The sequence below is a fragment of the Balaenoptera borealis genome (assembly GCF_965194805.1).
Source record: "Balaenoptera borealis genome assembly, chromosome: 3".
Lineage (NCBI taxonomy): Eukaryota > Metazoa > Chordata > Mammalia > Artiodactyla > Balaenopteridae > Balaenoptera > Balaenoptera borealis.
The window spans coordinates 168,162,033-168,179,339 of NC_138866.1; the positions used below are offsets into that span (position 1 = coordinate 168,162,033).

General features: G+C 41.0%; 1 protein-coding gene across 7 annotated transcripts in view; it reads left to right on the plus strand.

Moving 5' to 3' along the window:
• NRP1 (neuropilin 1) overlaps nucleotides 1–9,646 on the plus strand; it is a 137,645-nt gene extending 127,999 nt beyond the window's left edge. For 5 of the 7 annotated variants that reach the window (XM_082385339.1, XM_082385340.1, XM_082385341.1 and 2 more), the window contains 4 exons: nucleotides 1,668–1,942; nucleotides 2,434–2,530; nucleotides 4,634–4,684; nucleotides 6,807–9,646. In XM_082385339.1, coding sequence (XP_082241465.1) covers nucleotides 1,668–1,942; nucleotides 2,434–2,530; nucleotides 4,634–4,684; nucleotides 6,807–7,096 — 713 coding nt within the window. In that variant the 3' untranslated portion in view covers nucleotides 7,097–9,646. The remainder of the gene's footprint in view (nucleotides 1–1,667; nucleotides 1,943–2,433; nucleotides 2,531–4,633; nucleotides 4,685–6,806) is intronic. The other 2 variants (XM_082385344.1, XM_082385342.1) reach the window with 1 other exon arrangement.
• Nucleotides 9,647–17,307: the final 7,661 nt, after the last annotated feature.

Below are 17,307 nucleotides of genomic sequence, written 5' to 3' on the forward strand. Positions count from 1 at the left end.
GGCCCAATTTTGAATTTATGAAAGGAATCCCACATGCTTTTCTGCATTTGACCTCTAACAATGAAGCTATGTCCCTCCTTTCAGAGGATTCCCGAAACCCGCATCTTCCTCTGCTTCATTGCACATATGCTATTGAGCTGCCCACATACATGGCAGATGCAGTGAGGGGCACTGGAGATTCAGGTGTAAAGGAGGGAACCCAACCCTGGAGGTGCTCACAGTCTGGTTCCGGGTGGGAAACGGCTCCAGCGCAGGGGGATGAGAGTGTCCAATGGCCGGGGGAGCAGTAGTGGCAGAAGGCAGCACAGGAGGGGACAGAGAAGCAGCCTGACTCAGGGACCATCTAAGCTAAGCATCCTCAACTTCATTCTTCTCCGTAAGATCGGGGACGGGGGGCAGCAGCAAGACGAGGGCATGTCTTACCTGCCCGTCTTGGTGGGCTGAGTGAAGTGGCACCATACACACACAGGTGAGCATCATTTGGTAAATCAGTGGGAGGAAACAGACCCCAGGGGTGACTTGAGTCTGCGTGGTCCAGAGCATCACACGTACTGCCGGGGCCGTGGTTTTTATTTCCACCCTCCTTTCATTTTCCCCGCCCACCGGTTTTATTAAGAGGGCTTGGGACCCATCTCAGACAAGCAGCCAGGTGAGGGAGGAAAGCGGCTGAGGACACGTCCACTTCACCTGGACGCTGCTGACTCAGGATGTGCCCACATACGCGCAGTGAAAGAGTATCTCCCAAGCACACCAGCCTCTGGGGCAGCACACCGAACATCCTGCTGCCCACTGAGGCTCAGCGTCAGATCCATATTTTCAGCAGGTACGGTGTCATAGTAGCATTGCTATTTGCAGAGCAAACAGTGAAACACGAGTTGTGTGTTTAGACCAGGTGGTGGCAGAAGGCAGTGCTCCCACAGGGGTTCATTAACAACAGAGTCAGGAGTTAGTCCTCCAAGCTCGGCAAGCATCTCCGTTGCCAAAATGGCAGGTTCTAATAAGCATCAGAAGTACAGCCTCACCTCTCCTGGAACCAGAAGCCCACATCAAACAGGAGCAGGGCTCACAGCTGAGTTTCAAGCTCTCAGGTGTATTTAAGGAATTTATAAGCCATTAAAACAAACTAGGAGGAAAGAATCAAAGTTTAGCGAGAAAAAAAAGATTGCCAGATTATTTGGACAAACTGCAGCTTTATTATCAAGCAGTTACAGTGACCAAAGCATCATCAACCAAAAGTCTACCTGCTCCAATGGTAAATAAATAAGAATACATCTAAATGTTTCCATTTAGTGTCTGTGTTCACATGCGCGCTGCTGAAGCAATCTTAAAGTTGCATGAAAATAGGTCTTCCTGTACATCCGATCTGCTTGCAATGGTGCAGAGACCAACACAAGTCATAGCCCGTGTCCGTGTGACAGTGCGTTCCAGATACGTGGTATCAGACGAACGCTGTTTACAGCCTCTGTCACAAACGTGCTTTCACAGAAGCTGAGAGCAGAGCCTCCAGTGTCAATGAGGTTTCCATCCATTGCCCACTTTCCCTTCCCCTGCACGATTGGGTTCTGGTGCTCAGCCCAGGAGAGAAGGTTTGAGTAGCAGAACTTGATAGAAAAGAGACAAAGGTTCATCCATTTGGCCACTCTCTTTAACACAGCTTTTTGTCACAGCAGGAGATGGCAACTTCATCTACTCCCAAGCTGACGAAAACCAGAAAGGCAAAGTGGCTCGCCTGGTGAGCCCTGTGGTTTATTCCCAGAACTCTGCCCACTGCATGACCTTCTGGTATCACATGTCTGGTTCACACGTGGGCACGCTGAGGGTCAAACTGCGCTACCAGAAGCCAGAGGAATATGACCAGTTGGTCTGGATGGCCATTGGACACCAAGGGGACCACTGGAAAGAGGGGCGTGTCCTGCTGCACAAATCTCTGAAACTTTACCAGGTGGGCCCCCTTCTCTAGGATGGGGCGGGTAGCTGTTTTGGGGTCTCTGGGGTAATATTTGAAAGTTATGCAAATGAGATGCGGAAATCATTCCAAATTTTATTTCAGGTGTTTCGTGAACCTGAGATACTGCTGCAATGTTGATAATCTCAGTAGCATATTTCACAGTCTCCTAGATTACAGACATAGGACCGACTGCTGAGAAAGAAGGGAAAATGCTACTAAATAATTATTTGGGGCTGTCACAATGAACATTCCTTTAATTTGCTGCTTTTTTCCAGTTTTAAATTCTGTATCATACAAAGATACAGTGAGGAGAAGTTTTATGCCATCCCCAAGCAGTTAATACGGATTGAAGAGCGAATCGTGTGCTCTTTCGAAATCTCACGAATTTCATTTACGTGCTGTGACTTGAGCTGAACAAGCATTTGTCAGCACTGTTATTTGGGACCCAACATTTAAATACTGTGAAAATGCTCTCATTTTGTTAGGTGATTTTTGAGGGTGAAATCGGAAAAGGCAACCTTGGCGGGATTGCAGTGGATGACATTAGCATCAATAACCACATCCCTCAAGAGGACTGCACAAGTAAGTATGGGTTGCTGTAGAAACCAAAGCAGCGCTTGCTCAGGGCACTTGTCTTTCCACTGAATGGTCTTTGTCGTGCTCATTTGGAGCTCGAATTTTAATGTGGGCTCTAAGCGCATCCTATAGAACGCGTGGTCTGGTGCAACGGGGCATAAGGCCAGGTCAGTCTACCTTTAGCTGCCCCATTATCTAACCTGGTTCACTTAGAATGTCTGGCTGGTACCCACAAAACTACACAAATAATATGCAATCCAAAGATCATAGCAAAGAAGAGACTCACAGTTTCCAGGCTGTGTACGCCATGCTTAAACATTGTGATGAGAAGTGGAAAACTCAGACATCTGGATAATTCCAAATACCTGAGTGTGTCAACAAGCAGCAGGCCTTTGAAATTTTTTATCACAGTGGATTTAATGAAGATTACATTGTGAATGAATCATAGACACCATTATTCTTTGCTTTATTACAAATAAGTAGATGTTTCTGACTCTAAAAACAGTTGAATTGACTCAAAAGAATAAAGGAAATTTAGAGAGTTTGCCTAGTATTTCAGAGTTTATGGATTTCATCGATCTGGTGTATATGAGTAAGAGTCTGACGTAGAAAACCAATTCATTCTCCCAGTTCTTGATATATAATTATACATAGCACCACTAATGGCAATGTAATAGCACAGTAATTAGTCTTAAGCTCCATTTGCTACACTTAAACTTTTGTTATATATCATTATATAATAGGATGTTAATTATAACAAAATGGAATAACCCTATTGGGCAAATTTAAGACAAAGGAGGCCTGTTGGCTATAATGGGTTTTTGGTCATTTCAGCAATTTACAAAGCTTTTATTATACAATGTATTGGATATACGTAATCCCTAAAGTGGCAATAATTTGATAGGGTCGATTGAAGAAATTGGGGGAAAAAGAGGGCAGTGAATAAAGGTCTGCTTCCTGCCACAGTACTTTGCAGACCTTCACAGAAAATAAGGCTTAATATTTAAGTTGCAACTACTTTACAAATTCCCCACATCCGGGTCTACACAGTTGTTAAAATGTATGTTTCATACAGTTACACGGGGCACGTACTACTTGCTTTCCTTTTCCAAGATGAGAAGGTTGATGGTGATGTTTTTGGAATGGGAGAGCAAAAGCTCTACCAGCTGAAACCAAGAAGTACATTCAATCTGGTCCAACAGGTTTTCACTGACCACCTTCTATGTGCAAAGCAGCGTCCGAGTGCTACAGTGAATGTATAGAAGCTAAGACAAGTCCGTGAGCCTTTCTGTTTTCATGTGACTCATCTGCTTAGCTGTGCTTACTGCTGGGCGTTATACTCAGAAAGTCACAGCTAAAGCACCATTAAAACTTTGTATTGCTGTAACAATGAAAAGGCGTCTAAGATAATTCTACAATTATTCAACAAATATGTTTCCTTGAATATTTAGCCATGGATGCTGGGAGATTATCAGCTCTTTGTTAATTATTCATGCATTAATATAACAAATATTTATCGAGGCACTGCGTATGTTCTGAACACTGTTCTAAATGCTGGGGACATAGCAGTGAACCAGGTCCCTGTGCTCTACTCAGAACCATAAGGGATACCAGGACTCCACTCCCTCCAGATTCTTTCTTTTTTTTGGTAAGGCACAGGACACAATCTCTGGCCTTAATGAGCTGACATACCATATGAGAAACTGACTAACACTTACGAAGCAGTTATCTACAAAAGCACAGGATGGTAGCCATATGTGCAACTCCACTTCTGTTTTCTATTTTCACCAGATTTCCCCACACTCCAAATGCCAAAACCATTTCCCTCCACCCTGCTCTTCTCCTAAGACAACACTCTCTGCTCCAGCAGTGCTTCCTGGATTTAGATCTGACACCAATTCCCTAGTCATTTAACACTGCCTCTCTATAGCTCTCCAGTTACTTGGTGGGGTCAGATTGTACTAAAAACTCCAAAGGAAACCCAGCAGAGCCATTAGTGTGTGGGTGTGTGTGTGTGTGTGTGTGTATGTGTAAAGGTTTATGTAGTTTGTGTGTATTGTATTTGGTTGGCAGTTCAAATATCTCTTTCAATTTTGTTTGACTTGTCAGAACCAGCAGACCTGGATAAAAAGAACCCAGAAAGTAAAATCGACGAAACAGGTAAATTTGTCTTGCTGACCGATTTTTAAAATATTTTACTGTGGCTTTCAGTATATTTATGAAGAAGCTTTCTGGAACTTTGGTGCCCTGGTGTATCAAAGCAGCTCACGTGAAATAAACACCCACATCCGTGGTACTGTGCCTGGGCTGTCGTCAGAGCGCCCTCTCCGACCTGCTCTGCCGACTTGGGAGCCGCACACAGTAAGAGCGTCAGCCTGTGTAAGGGGGTGAGCCCTGGGGACGTGTGCTACCCTGGCCCTTCCCTGCCTGAGCTGGAAGAGGGGGCTCAGAGGACAATGACGTGAAACACTCTCATTTTATAACTATGGACACAGGAAACTAGTGAAGATGGTTTCTTACCCAAAGACCTGCAATAATTTTCACATAATAATTTGAAACCAACCCAAATTCTTGTTCCTGGTTGATATCCAGATATAATCTTTAGAGAACGGGAGCCCAATTTCTGTGATAATCTGTTTTGTTTGGGCCATCTGTTCCCAGCCTTCTCTACTGAAACCCTCGTTTTGCGATAATGATCACAGTGTTGATGATAATGATGCTGCTGATGATGATGGGGGTTTACTGAGTAGCTAGTATGTTCCAGTCGCTTTACATGAGTTATCTTATTTAATCCTCACAGCTGCTCTCTGAGTGTATTTATCCCCATTTTACAGATGAGGAGATTGAAACTCAGAGCAGTGACTTGGCCTTAAGTAACACAGCAAATTAGATGGTAGCCTCAGACTTCAGACTGATTAACTCGAAAATGTGTGTTTTCGTTGAACACTGCTTTGTGATCCAACGCAAGACATTTGGTCGGAGTTACGCCTTGCCTGATATTATTTTATTCCCAGAAGTCTCTGCGCCTCCTGCCAGCAGTGGTGGTGTTGGACACTTGCCCCAGCGTCACTCACAGCTGCTGCCAGCAGTTCTGTGCCCTATCCATCAACAGCAGCACCTGTTGCCATTAGAAATGTGGACCTACTATAGCCAGACTTGGACTTGATGGAGACAAATAAAGATGGCACCATGTCTGCGGTTGGTCATATTAACACGTGACTCGTTTAGCTTAGTTATGTAGTCCACGCTGGGTTGTAAACTTTATTAGAGGTTGTTTCAAAACAATGTTGCATCAAGGAGAGAATATTAATATGTCCCCATGGCTTGTTTCCCCCTATTTAGGGACTTGCGTCTCATATTTTTAGTTTTCTTTGATTGGAATCCTTGTTGATGAGAACACCATTAAGTAAACACCAGGCCTGTTGCACATTGACATTTTAGTCTCATTTCTAGTCCCAGGTAATGAGACTCAGAGCTCCCATGTTAGTAATTTCTCATGTTCCACTCTAAAGAAAACATTTCCCCAGTGCCTGAGTGCAGAGCTGTGTGACCATCTCCAGCGAAACCACCAGGGCAGCAAAGATGTTGATTATTAAATGTGTTCTATTCAGCACAGCACTGACCCAGCTTCTAGATTGGAGCCATAAGCCAATTTAAATGTCAGCAGCAGGCATGCCCTCCTTCTTTCTGAAAGCCCTCTCCTTCTTGAGTGAAACCACCATTGACTCAAGGGGGAAACTTGAAGATTTGATAGGTGGTAGCAGTACCACACAGAAGGACAGCTTGGGCGGGTTCCTCGTGCCCGGTTTTGGGATCAGGCAGATGCACCAGGAATGGTTAAATCCCCTTCTAGACAAATGTGTGACGAAGCATTTTGCAAAGTTTACAGACTTCATATCTGTCCAAGGACGATAAATACAGATTACAATCTCACAGATGGTGGGCTGCATGAAATCGAAATTAGATTAGAACCGAACCCTCATTGTTTACCCAGAGTCAGTGGTTTCCATGCGCTAAGCTTCTTGTCAGAATCACAGCACCAACACCCAATACCCTTCCCTCCCACCTTCAATTCCCAGCACTGAGTCAAACCTAAACGTTGGTGTTTCTTGGCGATGGGGGAGCCAAACCCCCGCTGCAGAAATCCCCGCAGGCTCTTGGGGAGGACAGCCCAGTCTGGACATGTGCTTCACTCCTTTCTCTTTCCTTCTTCTCCATTTCTCTGTCTACTGTCATCTGGTACGTTGGCAGCTCACGGAGCCAATTTCGTTTTTCTCCCCAGGGAGCACCCCAGGATACCAAGGCACGGGAGAAGGTGATGAGAACATCTCCAGGAAGCCGGGCAACGTGTTGAAGACCCTGGACCCTATCCTCATCACCATCATCGCCATGAGCGCCCTGGGCGTCCTCCTGGGCGCTGTCTGCGGGGTCGTGCTGTACTGTGCCTGCTGGCACAACGGGATGTCGGAAAGAAACTTATCTGCCCTGGAGAACTATAACTTCGAACTTGTGGATGGCGTGAAGTTGAAAAAAGACAAACTGAATCCACAGAGTACTTACTCGGAGGCATGAAGGCAGACAGATGTGACCAGGCAAGCAGGAGAGTGGAGCGGAGGACAGAGCTTGAGCTGGGGACCGGCTGATCTTTCACTGTTCAGGCTGGGAAGTGCGTTAATGATGCCAAGCCAGGTTTTCTCAGGAGCTTCGATGAGTTCGGCCGACAGACATGAACAACTTAGCTGTGTTAACAATCGGAATCCTGTACAGTCAGCTTCTTTCTGTTGGTTTCTTTTGAATAATCAAATGCTGGTGTTGAGACCAAGTATGATTGACTTAATAATTCATTTGGACTCCCCCTTTCCCTTCTCTCTCTTCCTCTTCTGGATTCTTTTCGGAAACTGCAAAATCCAAGATGCTGGCACCAAGTGTATTCAGTGGGGCCCTTTTGATGGACATGCTACCTGCAGCCCAGTGCCCAGAATATATTCGAGTAACCACATTTCAGTGGACTCCTGAAGCTGGCCTTGTGTATCATCGCCCGCGTCGTGCATAGGCAAAGAAGGAGTAGGATGTTTTCTGTTAAAGTACCGTAGCCTCAGTACCAGTCTAGTGTGTCAGCTCTGTTTACGAAGCAATACCGTCAGATTTCCTCGATGTTTTCCAGTGTTGTACTCAACCTTGTGCTGTGAACTCCATACAGAAAACTGTGCCATCACCAAGCACTGCTGGCAACTGGGTGTGATGCCGACAACCACAACGAAGAATCCTTGGCACTGGCTGGTCTACGTCCTCTCAAGTGCCTTTTTGTTTGTACTGCTTCTCATTGTGTTACATTAACCCGCCCTGTTTCTCGCTGGTGAAAGCCCTCCTCTTGAATCAAACCCTGGTGGCCCACTGACTAAGAAGAAAGTATATTTTAGTGTGAGATGTCAGCCTCCGGGTAGGCAAGGGCTCCGAAGATTTGGCAACGTGGCTTAATTGTTCTGCTTTTTCCGTAGTTCAATTTCATGTCTCTTGACCCTTTTGTATAAAGCTGCAATATTCTCTCTTACTGTTCTTTCATATGGAATGTATTTTCAAATGTAAACTCTTCCTCTCCTATCTCTCTGTCTTTTTTCTCTCTTAGGATTTAAGCATTTGCCATTATCCAGAAAAGAAACTTGCAGCTTTAACCTGCTGGTAATGGCAAACACTTTTACTAGACTTTATGTTGGAAAATAAATAAATAAGGGAAATTCCTAACTTTGCCCTCCAAAGTCTAACTTTGGTTTCCTTGTTAACTGGTTAAAGTGACAGTATCTTTTTTCCTAAAGCCGTTTGTCTGTCTATTCCAAACAAAATGATCTTCGATAGAAATGTTTGCATTTAATAGAAATAGTGATAAATTGAGAGAAGAAATAATACTAATTGGCTTTCAAGTGAGACCCAAAGGAATAGAGTTCTCCCCATATCCAAAAACAGGAGATTTTTACATCCAAATACACAAAAATGACCCATGAGAGCCTTCTTGTTTTGGTATTGAGTCAGACAAGGGAAGTGGAAGAAAGAACAGTTAATTTAAGAAAGCGACAATAAATCCTGGTGCCTGGGGATGAAGTATTTTAAGATGACAGAGGGGAAGAAAATGAATAAAGTCAAAACAAATGTTTTTAAGAATTCAGTCAGCAGCAACCCTGAAAAAACAGAGACTTGAATGAATGCTTCTAGAAACTTCCAGTGCCTCCCAAACAAAAAGCCTGCCTTGGGGCTGGCAAGACCTAAGCCTCCAATGGCACAGAGAGGTAAATATCTTATCAGGCAGCATTGAATTAACCCAAAGACGCTTTGGTTGTTTTCCGTGTATTTGTGCCATGCCGTGTTGTACCGTAAGAACTTCCTCCCTTCCGGCACTGCTGTAGGTCTCACTCAAATATATTTGTGGGAGTCACATTTGCATCATGGAGGGGAAAAGTCCATTCATCCTGGTCTAATTGAATTGAGAATGCCTTTTGTTTCCAGGAAAGTATTGATCACTATGAAAGAAGAATAGATTCTTATCTCCAGAGGCATCCATTCAGCCGTTATAATCGTACCAGGATGAAAGCATTAAGACTTGATTTATCTTTAAGGCAACTGGCTTACAGTTGTCTTCAGCCAAGGAAAAATGATACTGCAACTTTAAATTTGAAAGTATCTTGCACTGATAAATATATTTAAAAATTATATGTTTATAAAGTTATTAATTTGTAAAGGCAGTGTTACAAAATGTTCAGTTTATATTGTTTTAGATTGTTTCGTAATTTTAAAAGGTGTAAAATAACATATTTTTTTCTTTATTGAGATCTATAAAGCTTTCTGTAGTAAAATGTTTTCATTTTACTGGTATATTATTGCTTCATGTTTTGTACCATCATAAAATTTTGTGCAAATTTTTTTTACAGAAATTTTTATTTTCTATGACAATATGACACTTGTAAATTGTTGATTCAAAATGAACAGCGAAGCCTTAACTTTAAACGACATTTGTATTCTCAGACACTGAGTTGCATAAAAAAACCACATAGAACTGAACTGTAACTTAAATTCCAAACTATGACTACTACATTCCAAAGAAACAGTTGAATTAAACATTTTCCTAAAATATCCCAAACCTGATGGCTTTTATTATATTAGCTTTGTTATTGTTAAAGAAATTGGTATTATTCCAGCATCAAATAACTTTCAAGATTTTTTAAAGTTCTCTTTTAAAAATAATATCCTAATAAGGAGAGAAGATTAAGAGGACATTTCCTGAAAGAATATCAACCCAAACTGGATACTTGTCAAGATAAGGCATAAAGAATTTGGCATTATAAATGGAAAATTTTCAACTCCAAATCTTGTATAAAATGTTTCTATATTCCATTTTGTAAATTTTTTTCTTTTTTTTAATGAAATTCCCAAATATCTGTTGGTAAGTTTTTTTCTTGTAGTGACTAGATAATAAATCTGACAGTGTTTAGGCATGCAGCTATGCTAAATTTTGAGAAAGGGCGAAGTTGAGCTACTCGGTAATTCTTAGGAAAATTTCTTTTCCATCTGGGACTAAAATAATAGTAGTGGTAATAATAATAATAATAAACAAAGACAAGAGGGGAGGGTAGAGTAGAGTAAATGCTTAAGAAAGCTTGTTGCAACACAACTGGCCTCCCCTCATTCCCACCATCCATGTGCCAATTGTTCTTTCTTCACCTTCCTCTGATTATAGGAAAACTAAATTCTGAAGCACAGGACCTCCATGAGGGTGGATTGCTCTGCCCACTCTTCCCAGTGAATCAATATTCCTACTTCTCTCTGGACACTTGACACCTTTGGCATCTTCCAGGATTTAACTAAGAAGAGGACATTTTCCCTATTCAGTGGAGTTTTAGGTCTCTCTGCTTAGAGAAAAGAGCCAGAGTTGGGTAATCACTTTACTGAACTTAAACTCTATTTATGCTCATGGATGTTTCCAGAAAACATGATGACTTACAAGGAGTCTACCAGAATTAATCCAGAGATACTTTCTGAAGAACGCTAAGGGCCATAGATTAATGTTTTCTGTTTCATTGTTTGAGAAACCTTAAACATAGATGCTTTTCACCCATTTCTTATCCCTAGTTAGCTGCTAAGCTAGGCTTTTCTTCCTGGGTTTAATGAGCTAAATCACTGTAGAATTCTTCCCAAAGTCAAGAATTAAATAGGTCACGAGGATTGAAACATTTAACTTCAAACATGAAAATTATTTATTGTTCCATCTCCTGTCTTCCCTGCTAACATATTAATCACCACTTGGGCTGCATTGCACTTTACCTTTTTGCAAATCAGATGGATTTTGTAACATTCCATAATGTTTCTGCTTCCCAGTGATAGAGCTGTTGTGTTGCATTAAAAAGCAGTTCTGCCAAGAATTAGCTCTATTTCCCTAAACTCTATCCACGAAGGGGTCTTGAGCATCTTTTCAGCTCAGGGGTTGAGAAGCCAGAGGGAAGGGGTCTTCAAACTGAGTACAACTTAGCACCAAGAAGCAAGTGAGACCAGGATGATCTCTGGCATTTATTTTTAATATTCCAAAGAAACATTGCAAGACGATACAGATAAGAGCATCATATTATCATACGTATGTCACTTCTTAGTAGCAGTAAAGTTCCCGTGAACCAATTCTATCATTTTAGGAAAGAAGGAGTAAACTCTATGGGAATCTTGTATGGTGATAACACTATACTTCTTTATATTGGGAGCATTCTATTTTCACAGCAGCTCTGAGAGCTAAGCTTTGTCATTATTCCACTTGATAAATGAGGACTCTGAAGTTTAGGCAGGTTGAGGAATGAGTCCAGCACGTATCTGGTCTCATCTCCCCCTCCATTCCTCCTACCACGCCGTAGCCCTGCATGATCTCGACAGGTGCCCACAGAGGGACTGGCTGCTCGAGAACCAGGGGCAACAGCATCACCTGGAGGCCTGTTAGAAATGCAGAGTATCAGGCCACACCCCAGACCTGCTGAGTCGTTTTAACAAGATTCCCCAGATGACCCATATGCCCATCCATTCGGGTCTGAGAAGCACCGACCCCGCCTGCAGGTACACTAAGCTAGTTGTTCCAGAATTTGCCTGGTGGTTTTGAGACACTCAAAGACAGAGAACACATCACTGCAGGTTTCTCAGAGCACTATACAGAAGAGTCTGTGCACAATGCAGCCTGGAAAACAGAAAGTAAAATTAGGAAATTTGAAATCCAGCTCACTTAGCCCGGAAGCATGTTGTAGCCATCCTGCCTGATTGATGGTGAGAGCCCTACATGTGGACTTCTCTGAGAGGAAGAGAATGCTCACAAAGTATGTTGCTTGGTGGAAAACTTAAAGTGCTATAGAGCAAAGCGAATACTCTGTTACTCATCACAGTGTGGTCAGGAGTCAAGGGGGAGGACCAATCTGTGAAGAGTCAAATCTTCCTGTTCAAAAGAAGTTGCCTCATTCATCTCACGCAGTTTACTACTTACCAATGACGTTAAAATCCTGAATGGTAAAAGTAGGCTGAATCCAATTTAATCTTTCTTCAATAATTTCTACTCTTGTTCCTTAGGGTCCTTATTACAAATAAGTGAGAAACTATCAGACAGTAGAGTTTTGTTGTCCAACGGTGACTCCCAAGAAAAGGCTTTTCTTTATAGAAAGATTGTCTCTCATCTCCATGTCTAACTAGAATGGTACCTATTATGATGTAGGAGTTCCATAAACGTGTAACATTCATAGCCAATACCAAATTTTATCACTGCCCTATAAATAGAGTTGGAAAGTCGCTTGCTCTGGCAGAATGTTGGATTGAAATGGACCTGCTGTCTGGTGATGGTACAACTGAGTCTCACCCTTCGGCAGCTTGAATGAGATGATTTCCCGGGATGGAGAGCAGGTTCTGGTCTTTGTGATGCTCCTTTCAGTGATTTGGGCATCTCCCCTGACCATAACTTTTGACATGAGTTAACTTAGCACCCTTCTTCACGGCCCCATCATCATCTTGCAGAGACGTGATGCTGGCAAAACTAACGATCTTGATGTAATCCTGTCTGGAAACCATTCCATGGCTTCTTAGGCTGTCACTGCTCTACTTTTGTCCAACTTCTGAAAAATTTCAATGTTGATTAAAATGCTTCTTGACTTTGAATATGCGATGTATTTTTTTTAACATCTTTATTGGAGTATAATTGCTTTACAATGGTGTGTTAGTTTCTGCTTTGTAACAAAGTGAATCAGTTATACATATACATATGTCCCCATATCTCTTCCCTCTTGCATCTCCCTCCCTCCCACCCTCCCTATCCCACCCCTCTAGGTGGCCACAAAGCACCGAGCTAATCTCCCTGTGCTATGCAGCTGCTTCCCACTAGCTATCTATTTTACGTTTGGTAGTGTATATATGTCCATGGCACTCTCTCACTTTGTCACAGCTTGCCCTTCCCCCTCCCCATATCCTCAACTCCATTCTTTAGTAGGTCTGTGTCTTTATTCCCGTCTTGCCCCTAGGTGCTTCATGACCTTTTTTTGTTTGTTTTTTTAGATTCCATATATATGTGTTAGCATACGGTATTTGTTTTTCTCTTTCTGACTTACTTCACTCTGTATGACAGCCTCTAGGTCCATCCACCTCACTACAAATAACTCAATTTCGTTTATTTTTATGGCTGAGTAATATTCCATTGTATATATGTGCCACATCTTTATCCATTCATCTGTTGATGGACACTTAGGTTGCTTCCACGTCCTGGCTATTGTAAATAGAGCTGCAGTGAACGCTGTGGTACATGACTCTTTTTGAATTATGGTTTTCTCAGGGTATATGCCCAGTAGTGGGATTGCTGGGTTGTATGGTAGTTCTATTTGTAGTTTTTTAAGGAACCTCCATACTGATCTCCATAGCGGCTGTATCAATTTACATTCCCACCAACAGTGCAAGAGGGATCCCTTTTTTCCATACCCTCTCCAGCATTTATTGTTTGTAGATTTTTTGATGATGGCCATTCTGACCAGTGTGAGAAGATATCTCATTGTAGTTTCGATTTGCATTTCTCTAATGATTAATGATGTTGAGCGTTCTTTCATGTGTTTGTTGGCAATCTGTATATCTTCTTTGGAGAAATGTCTATTTAGGTCTTCTGCCCATTTTTGGATTGGGTTGTTTGTTTTTTTGATACTGAGCTGCATGAGCTGCTTGTAAATTTTGGAGATTAATCCTTTGTCAGTTGTTTCATTTGCAAATATTTTCTCCCATTCTGAGGGTTGTTTTTTCATTTTGTTTATGGTTTCCTTTGCTGTGCAAAAGCTTTTAAGTTTCATTAGGTCCCATTTGTTTATTTTTGTTTTTATTTCCATTTCTCTAGGAGGTGGGTCAAAAAGGATTTTGCTGTGATGTATGTCATAGAGTGTTCTGCCTATATTTTCCCCTAAGAGTTTGAGAGTGTCTGACCTTATATTTAGGTCTTTAATCCATTTTGAGTTTATTTTTGTGTATGGTGTTAAGGAGTGTTCTAATTTCATACTTTTACATGTACCTGTCCAGTTTTCCCAGCACTACTTATTGAAGAGGCTGTCTTTTCTCCATTGTATATTCTTGCCTCCTTTATCAAAAATAAGGTGACCATATGTGCGTGGCTTTATCTCTGGGCTTTCTATCCTGTTCCATTGATCTATATTTCTGTTTTTGTGCCAGTACCATACTGTCTTGATTACTGTAGCTTTGTAGTATAGTCTGAAGTCAGGGAGCCTGATTCCTCCAGTTCCGTTTTTCTTTCTCAAGATTGCTTTGGCTATTCGGGGTCTTTTGTGTTTCCATATAAATTGTGAAACTTTTTGTTCTAGTTCTGTGAAAAATGCCATTGGTCGTTTGATAGGGATTGCATTGAATCTGTGGAATGCTTTGGGTAGTAGAGTCATTTTCACAATGTTGATTCTTCCAATCCAAGAACATGGTATATCTCTCCATCTATTTGTATCATCTTTAATTTCTTTCATCAGTGCCTTATAATTTTCTGCATACAGGTCTTTTGTCTCCTTAGGTAGGTTTATTCCTAGGTATTTTATTCTTTTTGTTGCAGTGGTAAAAGGGAGTGTTTTCTTAATTTCACTTTCAGATTTTTCATCATTAGTGTATAGGAGTGCAAGAGATTTCTGTGCATTAATTTTGTATCCTGCTACTTTACCAAATTCACTGATTAGCTCTAGTAGTTTTCTGGTACCATCTTTAGGATCCTCTATGTATAGTATCATGTCATCTGCAAACAGTGACAGCTTTACTTCTTCTTTTTGAATTTGGATTCCTTTTATTTCTTTTTCTTCTCTGATTGCTATGGCTAAAACTTCCAAAACTATGTTGAATAATAGTGGTGAGAGTGGGCAACCTTGTCTTGTTCCTGATCTTAGTGGAAATGGTTTCAGTTTTTCACCATTGAGGATGATGTTGGCTGTGGGTTTGTCATATATGGTCTTTGTTACGTTGAGGAAAGTACCCTCTATGCCTACTTTCAGGAGGGTTTTAATCATAAATGTGTGTTGAATTTTGTCAGAAGCTTTCTCTGCATCTATTGAGATGATCATATGGTTTTTCTCCTTCAATCTGTTAATATGGTGTATCACATTGATTGATTTGCATATATTGAAGAATCCTTGCATTCCTGGGATAAACCCCACTTGATCATGGTGTATGATCCTTTTAATGTGCTGCTGGATTCTGTTTGCTAGTATATTGTTGAGGATTTTTGCATCTATGTTCATCAGTGATATTGGCCTGTAGTTTTCTTTCTTTGTGACATCTTTGTCTGGGTTTGGTATCACAGTGATGGTGGCCTCGTAGAATGAGTTTGGGAGTGCTCCTCCCTCTGCTATATTTTGGAAGAGTTTGAGAAGGATAGGTGTTAGCTCTTCTCTAAATGTTTGATAGAATTCGCCTGTGAAGCCGTCTGGTCCTGGGCTATTGTTTGTTGGAAGATTTTAAATCACAGTTTCAATTTCAGTGCTTGTGACTGATCTCTTCATATTTTCTATTTCTTCCGGGTTCAGTCTCAGAAGGTTGTGCATTTCTAAGAATTTGTCCATTTCTTCCAGGTTGTCCATTTTATCGGCATAGAGCTTCTTGTAGTAATCTCTCATGATCCTTTGTATTTCTGCAGTGTCAGTCATTACTTCTTTTTCATTTCTAATTCTATTGATTTAAGTCTTCTCCATTTTTTTCTTGATGAGTCTGGCTAATGGTTTATCAATTTTGTTTATATTCTCGAAGAACCAGCTTTTAGTTTTATTGATCTTCGCTATTGTCTCCTTCATTTCTTTTTCATTTATTTCTGATCTGATCTTTATGATTTCTTTCCTTCTGCTAACTTTGGGGTTTTTTTGTTCTTCTTTCTCTAATTGCTTTAGGTGTAAGGTTAGATTGTTTATTTGAGATGTTTCTTGTTTCTTAAGGTAGGATTGTATTGCTATAAACTTCCCTCTTAGAACTGCTTTTGCTGCATCCCATAGGTTTTGGGTGGTCGTGTTTTCATTGTCATTTGTTTCTAGGTATTTTTTGATTTCTTCAGTGATCTCTTGGTTATTAAGTAGTGTATTGTTTAGCCTCCATGTGTTTGTATTTTTTACAGATTTTTTCCTGTAATTGACATCTAGTCTCATAGCGTTGTGGTTGGAAAAGATACTTGATATGATTTCAATTTTCTTAAATTTACCAAGGCTTGATTTGTGACCCAGGATATGATCTATCCTGGAGAATGTTCCATGAGCACTTGAGAAGAATGTGTATTCTGTTGTTTTTGGATGGAATGTCCTATAAATATCAATTAAGTCCATCTTGTTTAATGTATCATTTAAAGCTTGTGTTTCCTTATTTATTTTCATTTTGGATGATATGTCCATTGGTGATAGTGGGGTGTTAGAGTCCCCTACTATGATTGTGTTACTGTCGATTTCCCCTTTTATGGCTGTTAGTATTTGCCTTATGTATTGAGGTGCTCCTATGTTGGGTGTATAAATATTTACAATTGTTATATCTTCTTCTTGGATCGATCCCTTGATCATTATTTAGTGTCCTTCTTTGTCTCTTGTAATAGTCTTTATTTTAAAGTCTATTTTGTCTGATATGAGAATTGCTACTCCAGCTTTCTTTTGATTTCCATTTGCATGGAATATCTTTTTCCATCCCCTCACTTTCAGTCTGTATGTGTCCCTAGGTCTGAAGTGGGTCTCTTGTAGACAGCATATATATGGGTCTTGTTTTTGTATCCATTCAGCCAGTCTATGTCCTTTGGTTGGAGCATTTAATCCATTTACATTTAAGGTAATTATCAATATGTATGCTCCTATTACCATTTTCTTAATTGTTTTGGGTTTGTTATTGTAGGTCTTTTCCTTCTCTTGTGTTTCCTGCCTAGAGAAGTTCCTTTAGCATTTGTTGTAAAGCTGGTTTGGTGGTGCTGAATTCTCTTAGCTTTTGCTTGTCTGTAAAGGTTTTAATTTCTCCATCAAATCTGAATGAGATCCTTGCTGGGTAGAGTAATCTTGGTTGTAGGTTTTTCTCCTTCAGCACTTTAAATATGTCCTGCCACTCCCTTCTGGCTTGCAGAGTGTCTGCTGAAGGATCAGCTGTTAACCTTATGGGGATTCTCTTGTGTGTTATTTGTTGTTTTTCCCTTGCTGCTTTTAATATTTTCTGTTTGTATATAATTTTTGATAGTTTGATTAATATGTGCCTTGGCATGTTTCTCCTTGGATTTTTCCTGTATGGGACTCTCTGTGCTTCCT